Consider the following 18,669-nt stretch of genomic DNA (forward strand, 5'->3'; position numbering starts at 1 on the left):
TGAAGATATTTAAAAATGCACTTTTTTGTTTGATGTATACTTTTATATCAGAACTTTTTTTGCACTATTCATGATTTAATCATGTGTAACCATTGTATCTTTGTGTTAAAAACCTTGAAAAAATTTCAATTTAAAGATTTTTATCTGATAATTGGGATATGTTCTTTACTTAAAGAAGAACCATTATACATAGGTAGAACAGTATTTTTGACTTCTTAGAAGTGCAGTATAGATATTAATGATATTTCACTTTTTAAAAAATGAAGACACTTAAAAAAACACACTTTTTTGATTGCTGTATACTTTTTATATCAAAAGTCTCCTGCTTTTCATGATTTAATCATCTGCAACCTTAAGTGAAAAAATCTTATTGGAAAATTTTTAAAATTTTTTGTACCTTTTAAAAAAAACATGAAAAATTTCAATTTAAAATTTTTTGTCTGATAATTGGTATATGACCTTTATTTATCTCTTGTTATAGGTTTGTATATGTTTCATATTGGTATGTAAGATAATCTCTTTATTTTGAGAGAGAGAGAGAGAGAGAGAGAGAGAGAGAGAGAGAGAGAGAGAGAGAGAGAGAGAGAGAGAGAGAGAGAGAGAGAGAAAAGTTGGCTGTAAATATCATCTTACAGGCCTATATGTATACAGTAACTGGATCTGATGTGAGAAATGTAAGACTGAGGTTAAATCCTTAAGTTGAATGGATGGAGAATATGAAGAGAGTGCTAGATGTAAGAGAGATGTCTGTGGAGTAGTTTTGTATGGTAGGGATGATTGGATAGCAGTTATGAATGCAGGAATAATTGAAGGTTTTAGTTGTAGGGTTTCTTGTACAGTATCTGGTTGCATTAACAGATCATGTGAGTCTGTTATGGTGCAGCCTTGTAAACCATCTCTGCAGACAGGCCTTGCTGCAAAACTTGCCAGATGTTATGAAAAATATGTATAGATACAATTATTGAATCTCCTGAATTATACATCTGGGTTTTAATGTTTTTTTTCAACAGATTGCATTCATGCGCTTCTTCATTAGTTGGTTGTCTTCTGATGAACCTCTTCTTGTGGGACTCTTTTGGGCTGGCGGTCTTGTCATCTCAGAATTTGCACGTGTCACCCTATTCTGTCTTGTGTGGTCCATCAACTATAGGTGAGAAATATCATTATATTTTATCATCCCAGCATATGGTAGGATTGAATTATATACAAAATTTGCTTTAATTAGTTGTTGTATGTCTGAGACTTGATTTAGTGGCGTAGAATGAAGCTCCTCATTCTTCTTTGCATATGAATTTTTTGTCTACTATCCTCATCTAATATCTACCATGTAATATGTTTCCATGCTCTTTATTGTCCCATTTCTTGTTTATCCTTTTCCTTTGCAACATATCCAAGGCTTCCTTTAGTCCTTTTCACCAATGTCTGCCTCCATAAACACAGAATTATTTCTTCCTCTGAAATCATGGATGCCACCTGATGTTGCAGATGGGGATTACTTGTTTAAATGAAAATTTGCCATCAACCACCTTTTTGCATTTAGCCATTGGACCAGCAGTAGCTGTTGAATGTCCTGTATACCTAGGTATATTATAATCTCCACAATAGTGTTGTAGCTTTGTTCTAGTAGTTGACATATGGATAATATATTTGGTGACTGCTTATCATTTATAATTTTTTTTCATATTTGCAATGAAAAATTAGTGTCAAAACTTGAAAAAAGAAAATAAAACTTCATTCATTTACAGAAGGTAAGGGAGTTGATGTGTGGAAGACTTGTTAGTTGAGACTGAACACTTAAAGAATTAAGAAAGGAGTGTTTAGCTATAAAGAGATGGAGACTATTCTGCCATGGCCATCCTCTTAGGGGACATTACCAAAGCAAAGCATGATAATAATATGTAGATAGATAGATCAGTCATTAATAAACGCCCATCTGTCTAACAATAGATTATCCATTGCATAGTGTAAGATCATGAAGGTAATGGTTACTTTTTCATGTGTAGTATTTGGAGTATAGCTTCAGTATATGGAAACTGTGATAAGTATGTATTTTAATGTATCAAATTTCTCTTAGGAATGGAATTCGACTGAGAGCTGCCTGCCTTGGGATGTTGTACAGAAAGTTGATGAAAATGTCATCACTAGGAAATAGGAGTGTGGGAGAGGTAAGTTAACCTTAAATCTGTTTTTTTTTTTTTTTTTTTTTTTTTTATGTACGAGGGACACTGACCAAGGGCAACAAAAATCCAATAAAAGAAAAAAATGCCCACTGACATGCCAGTCCCATAAAAGGATCAAAAGCGGTTGTCAAAAATTGAAGGATAAGTGTCTTGAAACCTCTCTCTTGAAGGAATTCAAGTCATAGTAAGGTGGAAATACAGAAGCAGGCAGGGAATTCCAGAGTTTACCAGAGAAAGGGATGAATGATTGAGAATACTGGTTAACTCTTGCGTTAGAGAGGTGGACAGAATAGGGGTGAGAGAAAGAAGAAAGTCTTGTGCAGCGAGGCCATGGGGAGGAGGGGAGACATGCAGTTAGCAAGATCATAAGAATAGTTAGCATGAAAATAGCGATAGAAGACAGCTAGAGATGCAACATTGCGGTGATCAGAGAGAGGCTGAAGACAGTCAGTTAGAGGAGAGGAGTTGATGAAACAAAAAGCTTTTGATTCCACCCTGTCTAGAAGAGCAGTATGAGTGGAACCCCCCAGACAAATGAAGCATACTCCATACATGGATGGATAAGGCCCTTGTACAGAGTTAGCAGCTGGGGGGGGGTGAGAAAAACTGGTGGAGATGTCTCAGAATGCCTAACTTCATAGAAACTGTTTTAGCTAGAGATGAGATGTGAGGTTTCCAGTTCAGATTATAAGTAATGGGCAGACTGAGGATGTTCAATGTAGAAGAGGGGGACAGTTGAGCATCATTGAAGAAGAGGGGATAGTTGTTTGGAAGGTTGTGTCAAGTTGATAGATGGAGGAATTGAGTTTTTGAGGCATTGAACAATACCAAGTTTGCTCTGCCCCATTCAGAAATTTTAGAAAGATCAGAAGTCAAGCATTCTGTGGCTTCCTTGCATGAAATGTTTACTTCCTGAAGGGTTGGACGTGTATGAAAAGACATGGAAAAGTGCAGGGTGGTATCATCACTGTAAGAGTGGATAGGACAAGAAGTTTGGTTTAGAAGATCATTAATGAATAATAAGAAGAGAGTGGGTGACAGGACAGAACCCTGAGGAACACCACTGTTAATAGATTTAGGAGAAGGACAGTGACTGTCTACCACAGCAGCAATAGAATGATAAAGATAAAGATAAAGATAAACAAATTTTATTTGTCAAATTGTCATACATTAAATTTTGTATACAAAATTAAATTCATTTCGGCAGAAAGGAAACTTGAGATGAAGCGACAGAGAGAAGGATAGAAGCCGTAGGAGGGTAGTTTGGAAATCAAAGCTTTGTGCCAGGCTCTATCAAAAGCTTTTGATATGTCCAAGGCAACATCAAAAGTTTCACCAAAATCTCTAAAAGAGGATGACCAAGACTCAGTAATGAAAGCCAGAAGATCACCAGTAGAGCGGCCTGGCGATCAGATAGAAGGTTGTGAAGTGATAGATGTTTAAGAATCTTCCTGTTGAGGATAGATTAAAAAACTTTGGATAGGCTGGAAATTAAAGCAATAGGATGGTAGTTTGAGGGATTAGAACAGTCACCCTTTTTAGGAACAGGCTGAATGTAGGCAAACTTCCAGCAAGAAGGAAAGGTAGATGTTGACAGACAGAGCTGAAAGAGTTTGACTAGGCAAGGTGCAAGCACGGAGGCACAGTTTCGGAGAACAATGGGAGGGACCCCATCAAGTCCATAAGCCTTCTAAGGGTTTAGGCTAGCAAGGGCATGGAAAACATCATTGCGAAGAATTTTAATAGGTAACATGAAGCAGTCAGAGGTTGGAGGAGAGGAAGGAACAAGCCCAGAATCGTCCAAGGTAGAGTTTTTAGCAAAGGTTTGAGCGAAGAGTTCAGCTTTAGAAATAGGTGTGATAGCAATGGTGCTATCTGGTTGAAATAGAGGAGGGAAAGAAGAAGAAGCAAAGTTATTGGAGATATTTTTGGTTAGATGCCAGAAGTCACGAGGGGAGTTAGATCTTGAGAGATTTTGACACTTTCTGTTAATGAAGGAATTTTTGGCTAGTTGGAGAACAGACTTGGCATGGTTCCGGGCAGAAATATAAAGTGCATGAGATTCTGGTGATGGAAGGCTTAAGTACCTTTTGTAGGCCAACTCTCTATCATGTATAGCACAAGAACAAGCTGTGTTAAACCAAGGTTTGGAAGATTTAGGTCGAGAAAAAGAGTGAGGAATGTACGCCTCCATGCCAGACACTATCACCTCTGTTATGCGCTCAGCACATAAAGACGGGTCTCTGACACGGAAGCAGTAATCATTCCAAGGAAAATCAGCAAAATACCTCCTCAGGTCCCCCCAACTAGCAGAGGTAAAATGCTAGAGGCACCTTCGCTTAGAGGGGATCCTGAGGAGGGATTGGAGTGATAGGACAAGATACAGATATGAGATTGTGATCGGAGGAGCCTAACGGAGAAGAAAGGGTGACAGCATAAGCAGAAGGATTAGAGATCAGGAAAAGGTCAAGAATGTTGGCCGTATCTCTAAGACGGTCAGGAATACGAGTAGGGTGTTGCACCAATTGCTCTAGGTCATGGAGGATAGCAAAGTTGAAGGCTAGTTCACCAGGATGGTCAGTGAAGGGAGAAGAAAGCCAAAGCTGGTGATGAACATTGAAGTCTCCAAGAATGGAGATCTCTGCAAAAGGGAAGAGCATCAGAATGTGCTCCACTTTGGAAGTTAAGTAGTCAAAGAATTTCTTATAGTCAGAGGAGTTAGGTGAGAGGTATACAGCACAGATAAATTTGGTTTGAGAGTGACTCTGTAGTCATAGCCAGATGGTGGAAAACTCGGAAGATTCAAGAGCGTGGGCACGAGAGCAGGTTAAGTCATTGCGCACATAAACCCAACATCCAGCTTTGGATCGAAAATGAGGATAGAGAAAGTAGGAGGGAACAGAAAAGGGGCTACTGTCAGTTGCCTCAGACACCTGAGTTTCAGTGAGGAAAAGAAAATGAGGTTTAGAAGAGGAGAGGTGGTGTTCTACAGATTAAAAATTAGATCTTAGACTGCAATTGTTGCAGAAGTTAATGAAGAAAAAGTTGAGGGGGGTGTCAAGACATTTAGGGTCGTTGACAGAAAGGCAGTCCGACCTGGGGACATTTATGGTCCCCTCCCCAGATGAGGACTCCGAGGCTGGTGTAGGAGTCGCCATGATAATTTTGAAATTTTTGAGTGAAGGGTGTGTGTGTTATTAGGTGCTTGTCGTTTTGTGTGGAGGAAGTAGGTTGCTTTTAGAGAGCGGGCTGTGACTGCTCCCTTGTTTTGTGAGGCACAAAGGGAAACGTTTAGTGAGGTCACAGCTGGGTTTAATGATAAGTTCACAGCATCCCCTGAACAGTGCTTTAGAACTCACTGGGAGTAATTATCGTTTCAGCAGGTGTCTACTGCTTCCTCCTGGCAAACTTTTTATTTTTATTTTTTATACAGCACATTCAATCAGTGATGCACTTTCTCCAATGCCTGCCTCTCTCATTTCTACACAAAGCCCAGAAATTCCTCATCAAGAATAAGGTTCAACACAGCCTAAGAATGTGTGTGGTTTCCACATTTTCAGGAACTCTCAGCTCAGACTGGAACCTCTGCTTCCCAACTTCTTTCCTGGGGCCTTTGTTGTAGTTGATGAGTTATTAAAGCCTGTTGATCTTCATGAATAAACCACAGTTTGCCTTAACTTTATTAAGTCTTTAACATTAAGAGGCTCTCCCTTCTGCCTCACTCTTCCTGTGACTTGAACCCAGGTCTTGTTTGTGAACCAAATATGCTAACCACTACACTATGTGTTGTGTGTGTGTGTGCGTGTGTGTGTGTGTGTTCTTACCAAATTGTATTTTTACAGGATTGAGTCAAACTTGTCCCTTCTTTTAGAGCTAATTTGTCGTATTTAACTTTAAAGCTATGAATGCTCCTTACACAAATAATTTTGTTAGTCAGTGTGTTCCATTGGCCGATTGCTCTGTCAGGAAAACTATATTTCCTCACATCTTTGTTCTTTTTCTGTACAATCTTTTATTGTATCCTCTTAACCCTTAAAGGACGGGGTGTATTGTAACTTGAAGGTCTCCATATGTGGAGTAAAATAGAGTTTTTAATATGAGAAGATACTACATGTCTACTTATTCTTGCATGATATTTTAGTAATAGAGATAATAGAGAGAGAGAGAGATAATAATAATGATAATAATAATGATAATAATAATAATAATAATAATAATAATAACAAACACACACACAAACACACACACAAAGATCTCAGAGGTATTCCACGATAAAGGTGCGATTCCACGATAACGATACGATTCCACAATAACGATATGATTCCGCGATAATGATGCGATTCCACGATAACGATGCGATTCCATGATAACAATCCCATACTGTAGCATTTCTGATGGAAAAACACAGGAAGCACCCATTCTACCTGGCAAGTCACATGAGTTGCCAGACAGCTCCTCCATAGCTCTGTAAATCATGATTGAGACCTCTATTCCGGGAGAGAATAAGTCGTTTTCCCAGCGATTTAGTTGCCACATGTCTCCAGAACATCTGAGAGGAAAATGAGACATCTGAATTGAGAATGAGAAGCAGACAGAGAATGAGAAGCTGACAGATATTTCCATAACTAGGGAGATAGTGGAAAAGGAGATAGATAGGCTAAAATAATTCAAGACACCAGGACCTGATGAAATATATCCTAGAGTACTTAAGGAATGCAAAGGGATTATTAGTGAGCCGTTAATTTCTGTCTTTAGGAAATCACTGGAGTTGGGTGAGGTACCAGTAATGTGGAGGCAGGCTAATGTAGTACTCATTTAAGAAAGGAGATAAAACTTTAGCGTCTAACTATAGACCTGTCAACTTAACTTCAGTTGTATGTAAAATGTTAGAGTCAATAATAGCGAGGAACATTAGGGAACATTTAGACAAATATAACTTGATGAGTCAGTCACAGCATGGCTTCACAAAGGGGAAGTCTTGCCTGACGAACTTGTTAAGTTTTTACAATAAAGTGTACGAGGCAGTAGATAATGGTTATAGTTATGATATCTTATATCTGGACTTTAGTAAAGCATTTAACAAGGTACTCCATCAAAGGCTCCTGAGAAAGGTTAGGGCACACGGGATAGATGGGAAGGTGTTAGACTGGATAGGGTCATGGCTTAGTAATAGGCGACAGAGAGTTGTAATAAACGGCTCAAAATCTGAGTGGGGTCATGTAATTAGTGGGATGCCACATTATTAGGGCCATTGTTATTTCTAATATATATCAATGAGTTGTATAGTGGAATTAGTAGTGATGTTAGTAAATTTGCAGATGACACAAAGATAGGTAGATTAATTAGGTCAGAATTGGATGCCATCACCTTGAAGGCAGATTTAGATAGAATGAATGAATGGACAGATAGATGGCAAATGCAATTTAATATCAATAAATGCAAAGTACTTAATGTAGGTAAGGAAACCCACACAGTAGATACACATTAAACAACCAAACTCTGGTAGGTACAGGGTATAAGAAAGATTTAGGAGTTATAGTTAGCTCTGAACTCCGTCTAGGGAAACAATACATAGAAGCCAAAAACAGGGCAAATAGGGTACTAGGATTAATTTTTAGGAGTGTTAAAAGTAGAAGGCTGGAAGTAATATTAAAGTTATACATGGCGCTGGTCAGACCTCATCTAGACTATGCTGTGCAGTTCTGGTCCCCATATTACAGGAAAGATATAGGTCTATTAGAATTAGTACAGAGGAGAATGACTAAAAGGATACAGGGGATGAGGAGTATTCCTTACGAGGCGAGGTTGAAGATGTTAAATTTACATTCTTTAGAGAGACGTAGGTTAAGAGGGGACCTGATAGAAGTTTTTAAGTGGTATAAGGGTTATAACAAGGGGGATGTAAGCAAAATTCTTAGGATCAGCAACCAGGGTAGAACAAGAAATAACAGGTTCAAGCTTGAAAAATTTAGGTTTAGGAAGGAGATAGGAAAAAATTGGTTCTCAAATAGAGTGGTAGATGAGTGGAACGAACTCAGTAATCATGTTGTTAGTGCTAGGACACTAGAGAGCTTTAAGAGAAGATTAGACAAGTTTATGGATGGCGATAATAGATGGAAATAAGTAGGTATATTTCATACAAGGACTGCCACGTGTAAGCCTGGTCGCTTCTTGCAGCTTCCCTTATTTCGTATGTTCTTATGTTCTTATGAATTCAAAACACTGGGCACGAAAAATCATGCCTAGATAGATGATCACTGCATCAAGTGCTCTGCCGGCTCGTGCCTAAATAGATGATCACCGCTGTTTAGGGATTAATGTTGATTGTTGTGGCACCACAAAATCTGTGATATCAATCTTTTCTTTTCCTTCTACTTATTTGTAAATCATGATTATATCACCTTTCCTCTGGTGTTGGGAGCTTCACTTTGCCAAGCTTTTCTTTAAGCAAAGATCTTTCAAGCCTGATACCCATTTTGTAGCTGCTCTTTGCACTCTCTCTATCTTTTCAACATATTCTTTTCAGATGTGGATTCCATACTATTGCTGTGTACTTGAGTGTTGGTCTTATAAATGTTGTGATTATTTTCTTGATCATTTCCCCATCTATGTTTCTAGATTCAAATAAATGCTGTCTGCCCATCTGTTTCTCTTGTATAGTTTCTGCTGCTCTGTTGTAATAGCTTAGATTCGTTACACGTGATCTTCCTTTTCTAAATCCAAATTGTCTCTTTGTCACCATTCCATGTTTTTCCAAGTGGTCTGTCCACTTTTTTCTCATCAGTTTTTTTCTTTATTATTTTGCTTACAATACTGATGAGTGAAACAGGTCTGTAATTCAATGGGCACTACTTATATAGGAAGAGGTTATCTTTGCCTTTTTTCACTCTGTCGGTATTTTGTCTTGATTTAGTGACTCTGAATATTCTAAATAGATACTTGCTCAGTTCCCTTGCACATTCTTTTAATGCACAAGTCGATATGTCATCAGGTCCATCAGCCTTCTTTTTTTTTGTTGATGATTTCCAATCTCTCTATTACTTCCCTTTTATCTAAGTGGATCTTTTCCAGGTATATAAACTGGTGTAGTGTGTGTTCTGTCACCTATCTGAAATGGCAGTTTCCTCGTAAATACAGATCAAAAGCTTTTTTTTAAAACTTCACATATTTTTTTGTATTTTACAAATCTCATGCCTTCATCAGCAGATTCATAGGCAGGATATGGATTTCACACTTTAATGATAATGAAATATTTTAGTTGATATCAAGGTTGCAAAAATAAAGTCTCATTTTGACTGCCTCACAACTACCAATCTTCCTATATGCCATATATTCTTCTGTTACCACCATTGTTCAGTTTGTGTGATAGTGAAAGAATAAATGCACATACATAATGAGTAATTTTCATCGATTTGAGGTACTAATGGACAACACGTGACTTAAAATTTCTCTGGGGTTAAGGGGAAAGATCTTGTACTCGAGAAGCTGGATGTGTTGTAACCCTATTTGATGTAGAATGTATCCATTGAATTGTTCCCGTTTAATCATTCCAAGTCATCAGTTATGATGTTGCAAAAAGAAGAAGAAGAAAAAAAAAATAGTGTGATACTTTTACATGAATATTTATATTCACTGAATATTTTTTTTTTTTCAGGTAATAAATCTGTTTGCAAATGATGCCCAGCGTATATTTGATTTTGTAGTCATTGGCCCCTTGATCATTGGAGGACCTCTGGTTGCAGTAGGAGGTGTGATATACATATTATGGCTTCTAGGACCTTGGGCCTTGTTTGGCATGGTTGCTTTTCTCCTTTTTTACCCTTTTCAGGTAAGTATGTCATCTCTAAGTCTTTGGCAGGATTTGAGTTGAGGACAGGTTGAACTGGCAATGAGTTATATCAGGTGTAATATGAGCATGATTATTTTAATGGTCAAAAACTATTTTTGTACTATTAAAATACTAATGATAAGAAATGGAAAATGTAAATAACAATGAAGCAAATAGTTTCATATCTTTTAAATAAGACTATGTAGAATAATGAAATGCTTCAGTAATTCTTACAGATCTCAATGTTTTGATAATGATTTACAAGTGCATCAGTTATGTTTCTGTGGATGTGTTGCAAATGTCACTGAGATTAGCTAAATTGTTGACAAATCCAGTTATAGTTGTTGGTGGTGATGTCCTATCAAAAGGCTCTTGAGAATATTCTGGAACCTTTTGATGTTTCCACTTCATTTAAATCCTTAGGTTGTCTGGTTGTCATCTGGCACTTTGCCATCCACTGTACAGAAAGAGAGAGATAGAGAGATGGTGTGCACATTGGATGGGAGAATAAGTTCACTCGCATTACTGTGGAGGAACAAATGCCAATATGATTACTGTATGGTTGATAGGCCTTTTTTCATGTAAGAAAATATAACCTTTAAATTCAACTTGCTAAGTTTTGCATATTAGAAGTGGGATACCATTTGTGGGTAGGTAGATAAATCAGTAAATTGAAATTGTCATTTTATAATTTCCTTTTTTTTCTTCTCTCCATTAATATTACAATGTTAATTTAGATTTTTCTTCTTTCAGTATTGCCTTTCTCGCCTCACAGGGTATTTGCGGCGGAAGACAATAACTGTTACAGATGAAAGGGTTCGCATGATGAATGAGCTTCTTAATTGTGTGAAGCTTATAAAGATGTATGCATGGGAGAAGAGTTTTGCCTCAACTGTTTCAGGTATAGTTTTTTATATGTTGATTATAATGAAGGCATAGAAAGCTTTAAGCTTTTCAATTTCTTTTATTGATATAGATTTTTTAGAACACATTTATGACTTTAAAAGTTTATTTAATAGTGTTGAAAAAGCTGTGTACAGAATTTGACTTACAGAGGAAACTTGGAAGACCAAGAAAATTAAAATATAAAATACACACCATCCTCAGAAAAAGTTACCCTGTTGTGGTAAAATGAAATCTTGTTGTAGATGCATATGATATCTTGGAAGAAAAGAATGACTAAATGAGCAGATTGAATTTTTGAAAATAAAAATGCAATAAAGTAATAAATAATGATAGGTAATAACAATATAAATTTAAATTTAATGAAATGTATAAATAGTGAGTAAATAAACACATATAGAAAACATCAGAGATGAAAATTAGATTGTGGTCTAATGGCAAGGAGAAATCAAAAGAAATATAAGGAGATTGAGAGAAACCAAAGATGAAAAGGGATATAATATGCAAGAGATTCATGAGACACAGGCATATACAAATTGTAAGAGTGTAAGAAGAGAATATATCAGGTTAAGAAAAACTATAAAGGAGTATCAAAAGACTTTATAAATAAATGTGAGGGTCAGACAGAAAAATTTAATAAAAACAAGTCAGTGATGGTAGTCAAAATTAATTATATTATAGATGAAGGAAGAGAGCTTTAAAAAAGATCAGGTTTATGAGATTTTTAGGAAAATGGTTAACAATGAAAGTTATGAATTATAAAACTAGAATCATGGTAAACTCATGGTAAATAAATGAAGTAATTGAAAAATGCTGAAATGTATAAGGGAGTAAAAATTTGCTATGTAACATGACACAGCTTTAAAACATTTATTTCAGGGATACGAAGTCGTGAAAGACAGTTGCTGGAAAAGTCGGCTTATGTTCAGAGTCTTAGCCTTGCCATGGCTCCCACTGTTCCTATCATTGCTGCCATTGTCACTTTTTTGGCTCATATTGGTGCTGGATATGATCTCACTCCTGCTCAGGTATTGTTTTCCAAATGTTATTCAGTAGAGTAATTGTTATTATGCTGAAATGTGTTATTAAGTATTATTAACTTTAGGAATGTAAATTCCTATGGTTTAAATTTCCAAGTACTTTAAAAAAATTTTTCAACATTGATAATTTCATATATGATATATCAGTTAATTTTGGACATGTTTAAATATTTATTATGTTTAGAATGTAATTGTTACTATGATACCAAACCACAAAGGAAGCATTCTGAGGTATTCAAGAACTTTAATAGTACAGTTTCTGATCTTTGGAACTTAAACAACTTTATTATATTCAAGTGAAGTGTTCTTCCACCCTCATGATTTTACTGGTAACAATAGACAGGTAATGTAACTTAAATTTTTTATTTTTTTTGTTTCATATATATATATATATATAATATATATATATATATATATATATATATATATATATATATATATATATATATATATATATATATATATATATATATATATATATACACATATTATTTATTTATTTCTCTCTCTCTCTCTCTCTCTCTCTCTCTCTCTCTCTCTCTCTCTCTCTCTCTCTCTCTCTCTCTCTCTCTCTCTCTCTCTCTCTCTCTCTCTCTCTAATCCATAAAGGCCAGATGTCCTATACAGTAAGCAGTATTGAGCCCACCATAAATTCTCATAAAATGCTGCTGATTTTGAAAGAAATGTGCATTGGGAAGCCTAGGAATGTGTTATAGCATCCCTGAGTTTTTCACTCATGATCTGTCATCTGGATAGTTTTATTTGAAGATGCAGAATGGATAAATAGGATGTGGTGGTAGTGTGATGTAGTAACTCTTTCCCTGACTTGAAGAAAACAGAGCTAAGCCAACTCAAACACTACTTATTGTATGCCTTTACTTCACTCACTTCTATTTGACAGCTTTTATTTTTTGGCTTGCAAATAATTTTCATTTAAGAGGAAGAAGAAATAGATATATTGTTATATATAAAAAAAAAAAATGATCTGGGTTTAATATTTTGGTTTTATTTACTTATTTATTCAAGTAGCCTATTTTTAGTTAATTTCCTCCCAACCTAACAGTCAGTCAGCACTGTATAAGCATGCGGCCTTTAGGGATTGAGAAATGCTATTCATTGAATGGTTTAACTGTTCATTTACATATTTCTTCATAAATTTATCTTTACATTATTTTTTACATTTATGCTATAAAATTTATAGATTAAGACAATTAATATTTTTATTGTTTACCTCAGGCATGGTCATATATTGGTCTAGCTGGGCATTTGCACTTTAGCATGGACTGTATAAGTCATGCCATACAGGATATTCGTGGAGGGCAGATCTCCATTAAACGAATCCAGGTAGAAGGTTAAAGACATATAAAATAAAATACAAGGGTTGCTTCCAAGTAACAGTAATGATTTATTATATATTTACTGTATCTGATAAAAAAAATTGTTGCCAAAGTCCCAGATAAATATAATTTTTATTTTAAAGTTGTTTTTATCTGAGATTTTTGTATTTGGCTGCTTAGTGTCATGCTGGCAGGAGAACAAAAGCCTTGGGCATCCTATATGTGCCCAAAGCAAGCAGTGGATAGAATGCAGTAGAGGTTTCATGTCCCTTTTTTTTTTTTTCATACAGCTTGAGAATCCTTTATTTGAAATTCCAAATTCCGAAAGTTTTTTAAATGGTGGCATGTCAAGTCACAAATGGAAGATTGAACAAAGTTTGGGAAGGTTCCACCACAAACAAAAATTGACAAAGTGTAATCATGACTGTGCCCATGGACCAAAGCTTCAATGCTTGATCTACAGTCATGGAAAGTCTAAAAAAGTGGTAAATTGCCTCTGTATGGCAGCTCATATACCCTGAAGATGCTATGCTAAATTTTTTAATCATTGATACTTTGACAGTAATTGTCAGGCGCAGTGGGGGGAGATGCGTCTCCTGCACACTCCTGCCCATTTCTCCCTTGCTACCTTTTTATTTCATTGTCCAGATTTATTTCCCCTTATATTATAATGAATCGTGGCAAGCTTAACAAGCAAGAAAAGAGTGTTGTGATGGCATTTGTATGAGAGGGGTTCAGTAATTGTGAGACTGGAAAGAAGATGCGAAGATCAGAAGCAACTGTCATGGGTGGCAGAGGCTGCACTAGCGCTTGGAACAGCTGTCACTCTCTGTTGCATTGCAGCTCACAAACTTATTCTCACAAAGGAGGGAACAGTGACTCAATTTTTACAAGGCATATATTCCATCAATTTACTATTCTTGTATCTGTCTTCCTTTTTTTGTCCAGAGCCTTTCTCTCAGGAGTGACAGCTGTTCCAAGTGCTTGTACAGATTTTATCACCTGTGTGATGGCTGCCTCTGATCTTCCATCTTCCTTCCAGCCCCACAATTGCTTAGCTCCTCTCAGGGATCCATTATAGTGTGAGTGATGAAATGAGAAGGTTGCAGCCAGGGGGAAACAGGCAGGAGAGCATGGGGGAGACATCTCCCCAACTGTACCTGACAGTTACTGTCAAATTGTCAATGGTTCAAAAACTGGGCATAGCATATTCAGGGTATGTTAGTTGCCATGCATGACAATTTACCTCTTTTTGATACATCTCTTCGCTGTAGATTGAGCATCAAAGCTTTGGTTTCTGGGCAGGCTGTCATGTTTATGTCACCAGTTTCTTTTGTGGCCACTGTAAATCTAGATTCAAGACAAGTGTACATTTCTTTTTTTTTTTTGGGGGGGGTTATTCAAGAATCAAGCTAAGGCACCTAAGGCCATGTAATCGCGCTAAGGTGACAAGAGAATGTTACCTCCTTCACTGAGTAATTGCACAAATTTGTGACTTTGCAGCCACAAGCTGAGCACACTTAACATTGAGCCATCTGGTCCCCGTGATGTTTTATCTCAAAAATGTTAAAACCTATGCTAAAAGTCATCCATCTCGAAATCTGAAAAGTGTCTGATCCCATGTTTTTTTGGATAAGAGATTGTGAACCTATACTATGAAGCTGTTTTGTGCTATCATAATAAGCTCAGTCATTTGAGTAGATCCCTCTAAGCAAAATAATGAAGAGAATGCTAGTGATTAGGGTTTGGTTAAAGAAAATTTTCAAACATATAAAGAAGAAAAGTCATACTGTGTGATAACTGCATTTAAGACCATCAACAACACAACACATGCTGAGAAGCCACATGAAGTCAGCAGATTCCAGCCAAGATTCATATAGGAGACTGAAACATTTAGATGGAGTTATGGTTTAGGGTACATTTATCAGGGAGAAAGATGAGTTTCCATCATAAAGAAAAAACATAGTTATTTTGACAGCCTAGATTATCTTGACAATTTCAAAAGTCATGACTGTTCCTACTTTTATTATGTATGGTAACCTATGTCACAAGGCACAATGACTAGATGATTCAAGGAGAATAATATTAAAGTAATTATGTAAGCAATTATGTTTTCAGGCAGTGACCCATGTCACTTAAGTAATGATCTATTTGGAAGCCTGAACATCTAGATCCTGTAAAAATACATGGTGTTTTGATTGCAAATATAAATTTCCCTACATGCATTCACATATTTTTTTCTAATGACAAAATTTTGCAAATGTCTGACTCAACCAGAGGAAAGGAATTGGACAGTGTTTTCTGTTAAGCAGAAATTAGAGATAATAAAGAGGCTAGAACAAGATTTTGTGGCTGTGTGAAGACTACATAAGAAGCAAGCTGTCTTGTGCATTTGTTGCAACAGGGGAAATTCTTAAATTAATGCTTCTTTAATATTTTGGGGATTAAAGCTTATGAAAAATTATTTAGCATATTTAGCTGAGAGTGAGAAGCATTGCATGTCTTGGTGAGACTGTGTACAAATGATGAACCAACTTGTATATTTTGATATAGATAGTTGGTATTGTGTCAAGATTAATAGGGTATCTGAACATTGATCCCTAACTTCAAGCATCAAAATAATTGTTTTCTATCATAGACTTATTAGACAAATGACTTGTATGCTGATCTTAGAATTTGTATGAAAATATTTTGCTGTTTTAGTAATAATTTTCTAATTGAAAATGGCAAGGCAACAATTTTTTTGGTTGGATACTTTACTTGCTTCATGTAGTGATCCTCTTTAGTACTAATTTTTCACTACTTCAATGATGACATTACTTTTGTACATAATTTATCCAGATAAATTTGTCACAAAGATAATTACAGTGTAGGAAATAATATAAGGCTTAAAAACATTTGCATTTGCTCAAAATTTAAATTACAAAAACATTAATTAGATTTACCTTGTAAAGTATACATTAATAGCTCTTAAAGTACTATAACATTTGCAAAGTTTCATTATAGTTTGACTGTGTCATAATTGTTAACTAAGTTGGAGTAATCCTGCCTCCATATTCCTAGCATGTTGTAAACAATGATTAAAAAAGGAGTAAGTAAGCAAGGCTCTGGAAAACCCGTTGCCTTTATATTCTTTAAAAAAGATAGTATAGAGAAGAAAAAGTATTGCAAAATTTATATATTCAAGTATAAAGCTGATATATTAAAGTAGATGTAAAGCCCATAAAACACCCAATCCCTGAAAGAAGGTAACCACTAACACTTGATTAAAACACATATAGGGAACTTGAGGATTGTTTTGGGTGCAAAAGATGGACTATCAAATAAATAAGAACAAATATACCATTGTAACTAGGTTTTCTTATGGGGTATCTATTCTAGAATGACTTAAAAATGAATTTGTACTTTCATTATTGAATTCCTTTCAGTGATGAGTGATGAACTCATAAGCAGCCTACTTTACTCAGTTCTCATGTTTTTATATTGTATCAGGAGATGGATGTGGAGAGAGCATGAAAATCAACCTAACCTTCCCTCTTTGGAACTTATTTTTTCTATTCTTTTAGAATTTGTTAAATAGATTCTTTTAACTTCATTTTTTTTCTCATTTGTCTCCTTTTTACATAGAAAAAGTTAATATATTGAGAATTTCAGGGATATTATCTTAGAAGTGGAACAGATGAGTAAAAGAAAGACCTCTTTCAGTGTGCAGAGTAAGTGTATACAAGACTAGATTGAAATTTAATATGATATTTATCCAAGTATTGTGTGGACATGAGGGAAAGATATGAATGGATGGGAATGAGCAAGGTTTCTGTTTCCTTTTCTGCAGCCTGTCCACAAATGTTTGGTAATTTTATGGATGTGAGCCTTATGGGTGTTATAGGTCTGGTGAATGGTGAAGCCTTTATCAAGAGGATTAGAGAGGCCTTAGAGGGGGTGAGTTGTGAGAAGTGTAGCCTTGGAAAGAGGAAGGGATGCATGGACCAGCATAGACCTTTGCTTTTTTCCACACAGGTGCAAAATTGAATATTTCACCCTTCAAGCTATAACCTAGCAAGTTAACCAAAGTACTTTCTCTTTGGGACCATAGCTAACAGCACACTATGCACTTTGAATCCCATTGAAATGCATAAGCTAGGAGTTGTGTTTGTAACCAAGTCAGAGTATCATTTGTTTACGAGATTTTCTCTTTCCTTTTTTTTTTTTATCAAGGACTGATTGCTTAGTTGATATGCATCTCTGCTGTTTTACTTCCTTTGTTGCCTATACTTTTCCTGTACCATGTTCCAGTTTTATAACTTTCCAAATTTTCATATTATTATCTGTGTTAGTATACATATTTTCATCATATCTATCTCTGTTCTGGTTATTCATTGCATTTTTACTTTTCTCTTTAACTTCTATCCTGTATCTGTACAGCATGATGCACAAGTTTTTCTGGAAACTCTGGGAAATTGAAGGTCAAGCTATTCTAAACAGATAATATTCAATATATATATATATATATATATATATATATATATATATATATATATATATATATATATATATATATATATATATATATATATATATATATATATATATATATATATATGTTTTTAATTAATGCTTTGGTTTAATAGTGAGAAGGGCTTGAAAAGTGATATGAGGCACCTTGTTCCTCCTATTGTTGCAGTGAGCATTAGCTGAATGGCTGTCTCTGCTGTTGCTAGGTATTCATTTTTGTTTTTCAAAACTTGCAAATCATTCTCCTGTCATGCCACATTGCAAATTGTGCTTTTCTACTCATAGATTTACTTCCAAATTACCCATGCTTGATGCTATGCCTGAATGCTTTTTTAAAATAATAATTGTGTAAATTAAAATTAAAAGAGAGTTTGAATCAATAGGAGAATGACATGCAAATTTTGAAAGATAAAAGTGAATACCTGGCAACAGCAGAGAGAGCCACTCAGCTGACAGCTATGACAGAAGGAGAAACAAGGTGCTTCCTGTCACTTTTCAAGCCTCTCTTACTATTAAACCAAAGCATTAAACATGTATACAAATAGAATATTTTCTGCTTAGAATAGCATAACCTTCCATTTCCCAGAGTTTCTGGAGAAACTTATGAATCACCCTATATATGTACCATTTCTTTGTTATTGTTTTCTACTTAAAAAAAAAATGTAATTTAATCCTCTTATCTTGTTTCTTCCTTTTTCTCCATTTGTGTATGTACTCTTGCTTCTTAATAGAAAAGCCATGCTATGCCACAGGACTGTTAGATAAGGTAACCACTGCAATGGCTGGAGGGTTTATGCTCAAGAAAGGAATGTAAGGGAGAGGGAAAAATGTATGCTTGGTGAAGTGACCATGTCATTATTTGGTGTCAT

General features: G+C 35.6%; 1 protein-coding gene across 11 annotated transcripts in view; it reads left to right on the plus strand.

Annotated features, from left to right (window-relative positions):
• The window catches only part of LOC135103914 (ATP-binding cassette sub-family C member 5-like), a 106,949-nt gene that overhangs the window by 24,003 nt on the left and 64,277 nt on the right, over window positions 1-18,669 (plus strand). For all 11 annotated transcript variants that reach the window (XM_064010848.1, XM_064010835.1, XM_064010834.1 and 8 more), the window contains 5 exons: window positions 1,011-1,150; window positions 2,075-2,165; window positions 9,835-10,008; window positions 10,762-10,909; window positions 11,791-11,939. In XM_064010848.1, coding sequence (XP_063866918.1) covers window positions 1,011-1,150; window positions 2,075-2,165; window positions 9,835-10,008; window positions 10,762-10,909; window positions 11,791-11,939 — 702 coding nt within the window. The remainder of the gene's footprint in view (window positions 1-1,010; window positions 1,151-2,074; window positions 2,166-9,834; window positions 10,009-10,761; window positions 10,910-11,790; window positions 11,940-18,669) is intronic.

This window comes from Scylla paramamosain, chromosome 1 (assembly GCF_035594125.1).
Source record: "Scylla paramamosain isolate STU-SP2022 chromosome 1, ASM3559412v1, whole genome shotgun sequence".
Lineage (NCBI taxonomy): Eukaryota > Metazoa > Arthropoda > Malacostraca > Decapoda > Portunidae > Scylla > Scylla paramamosain.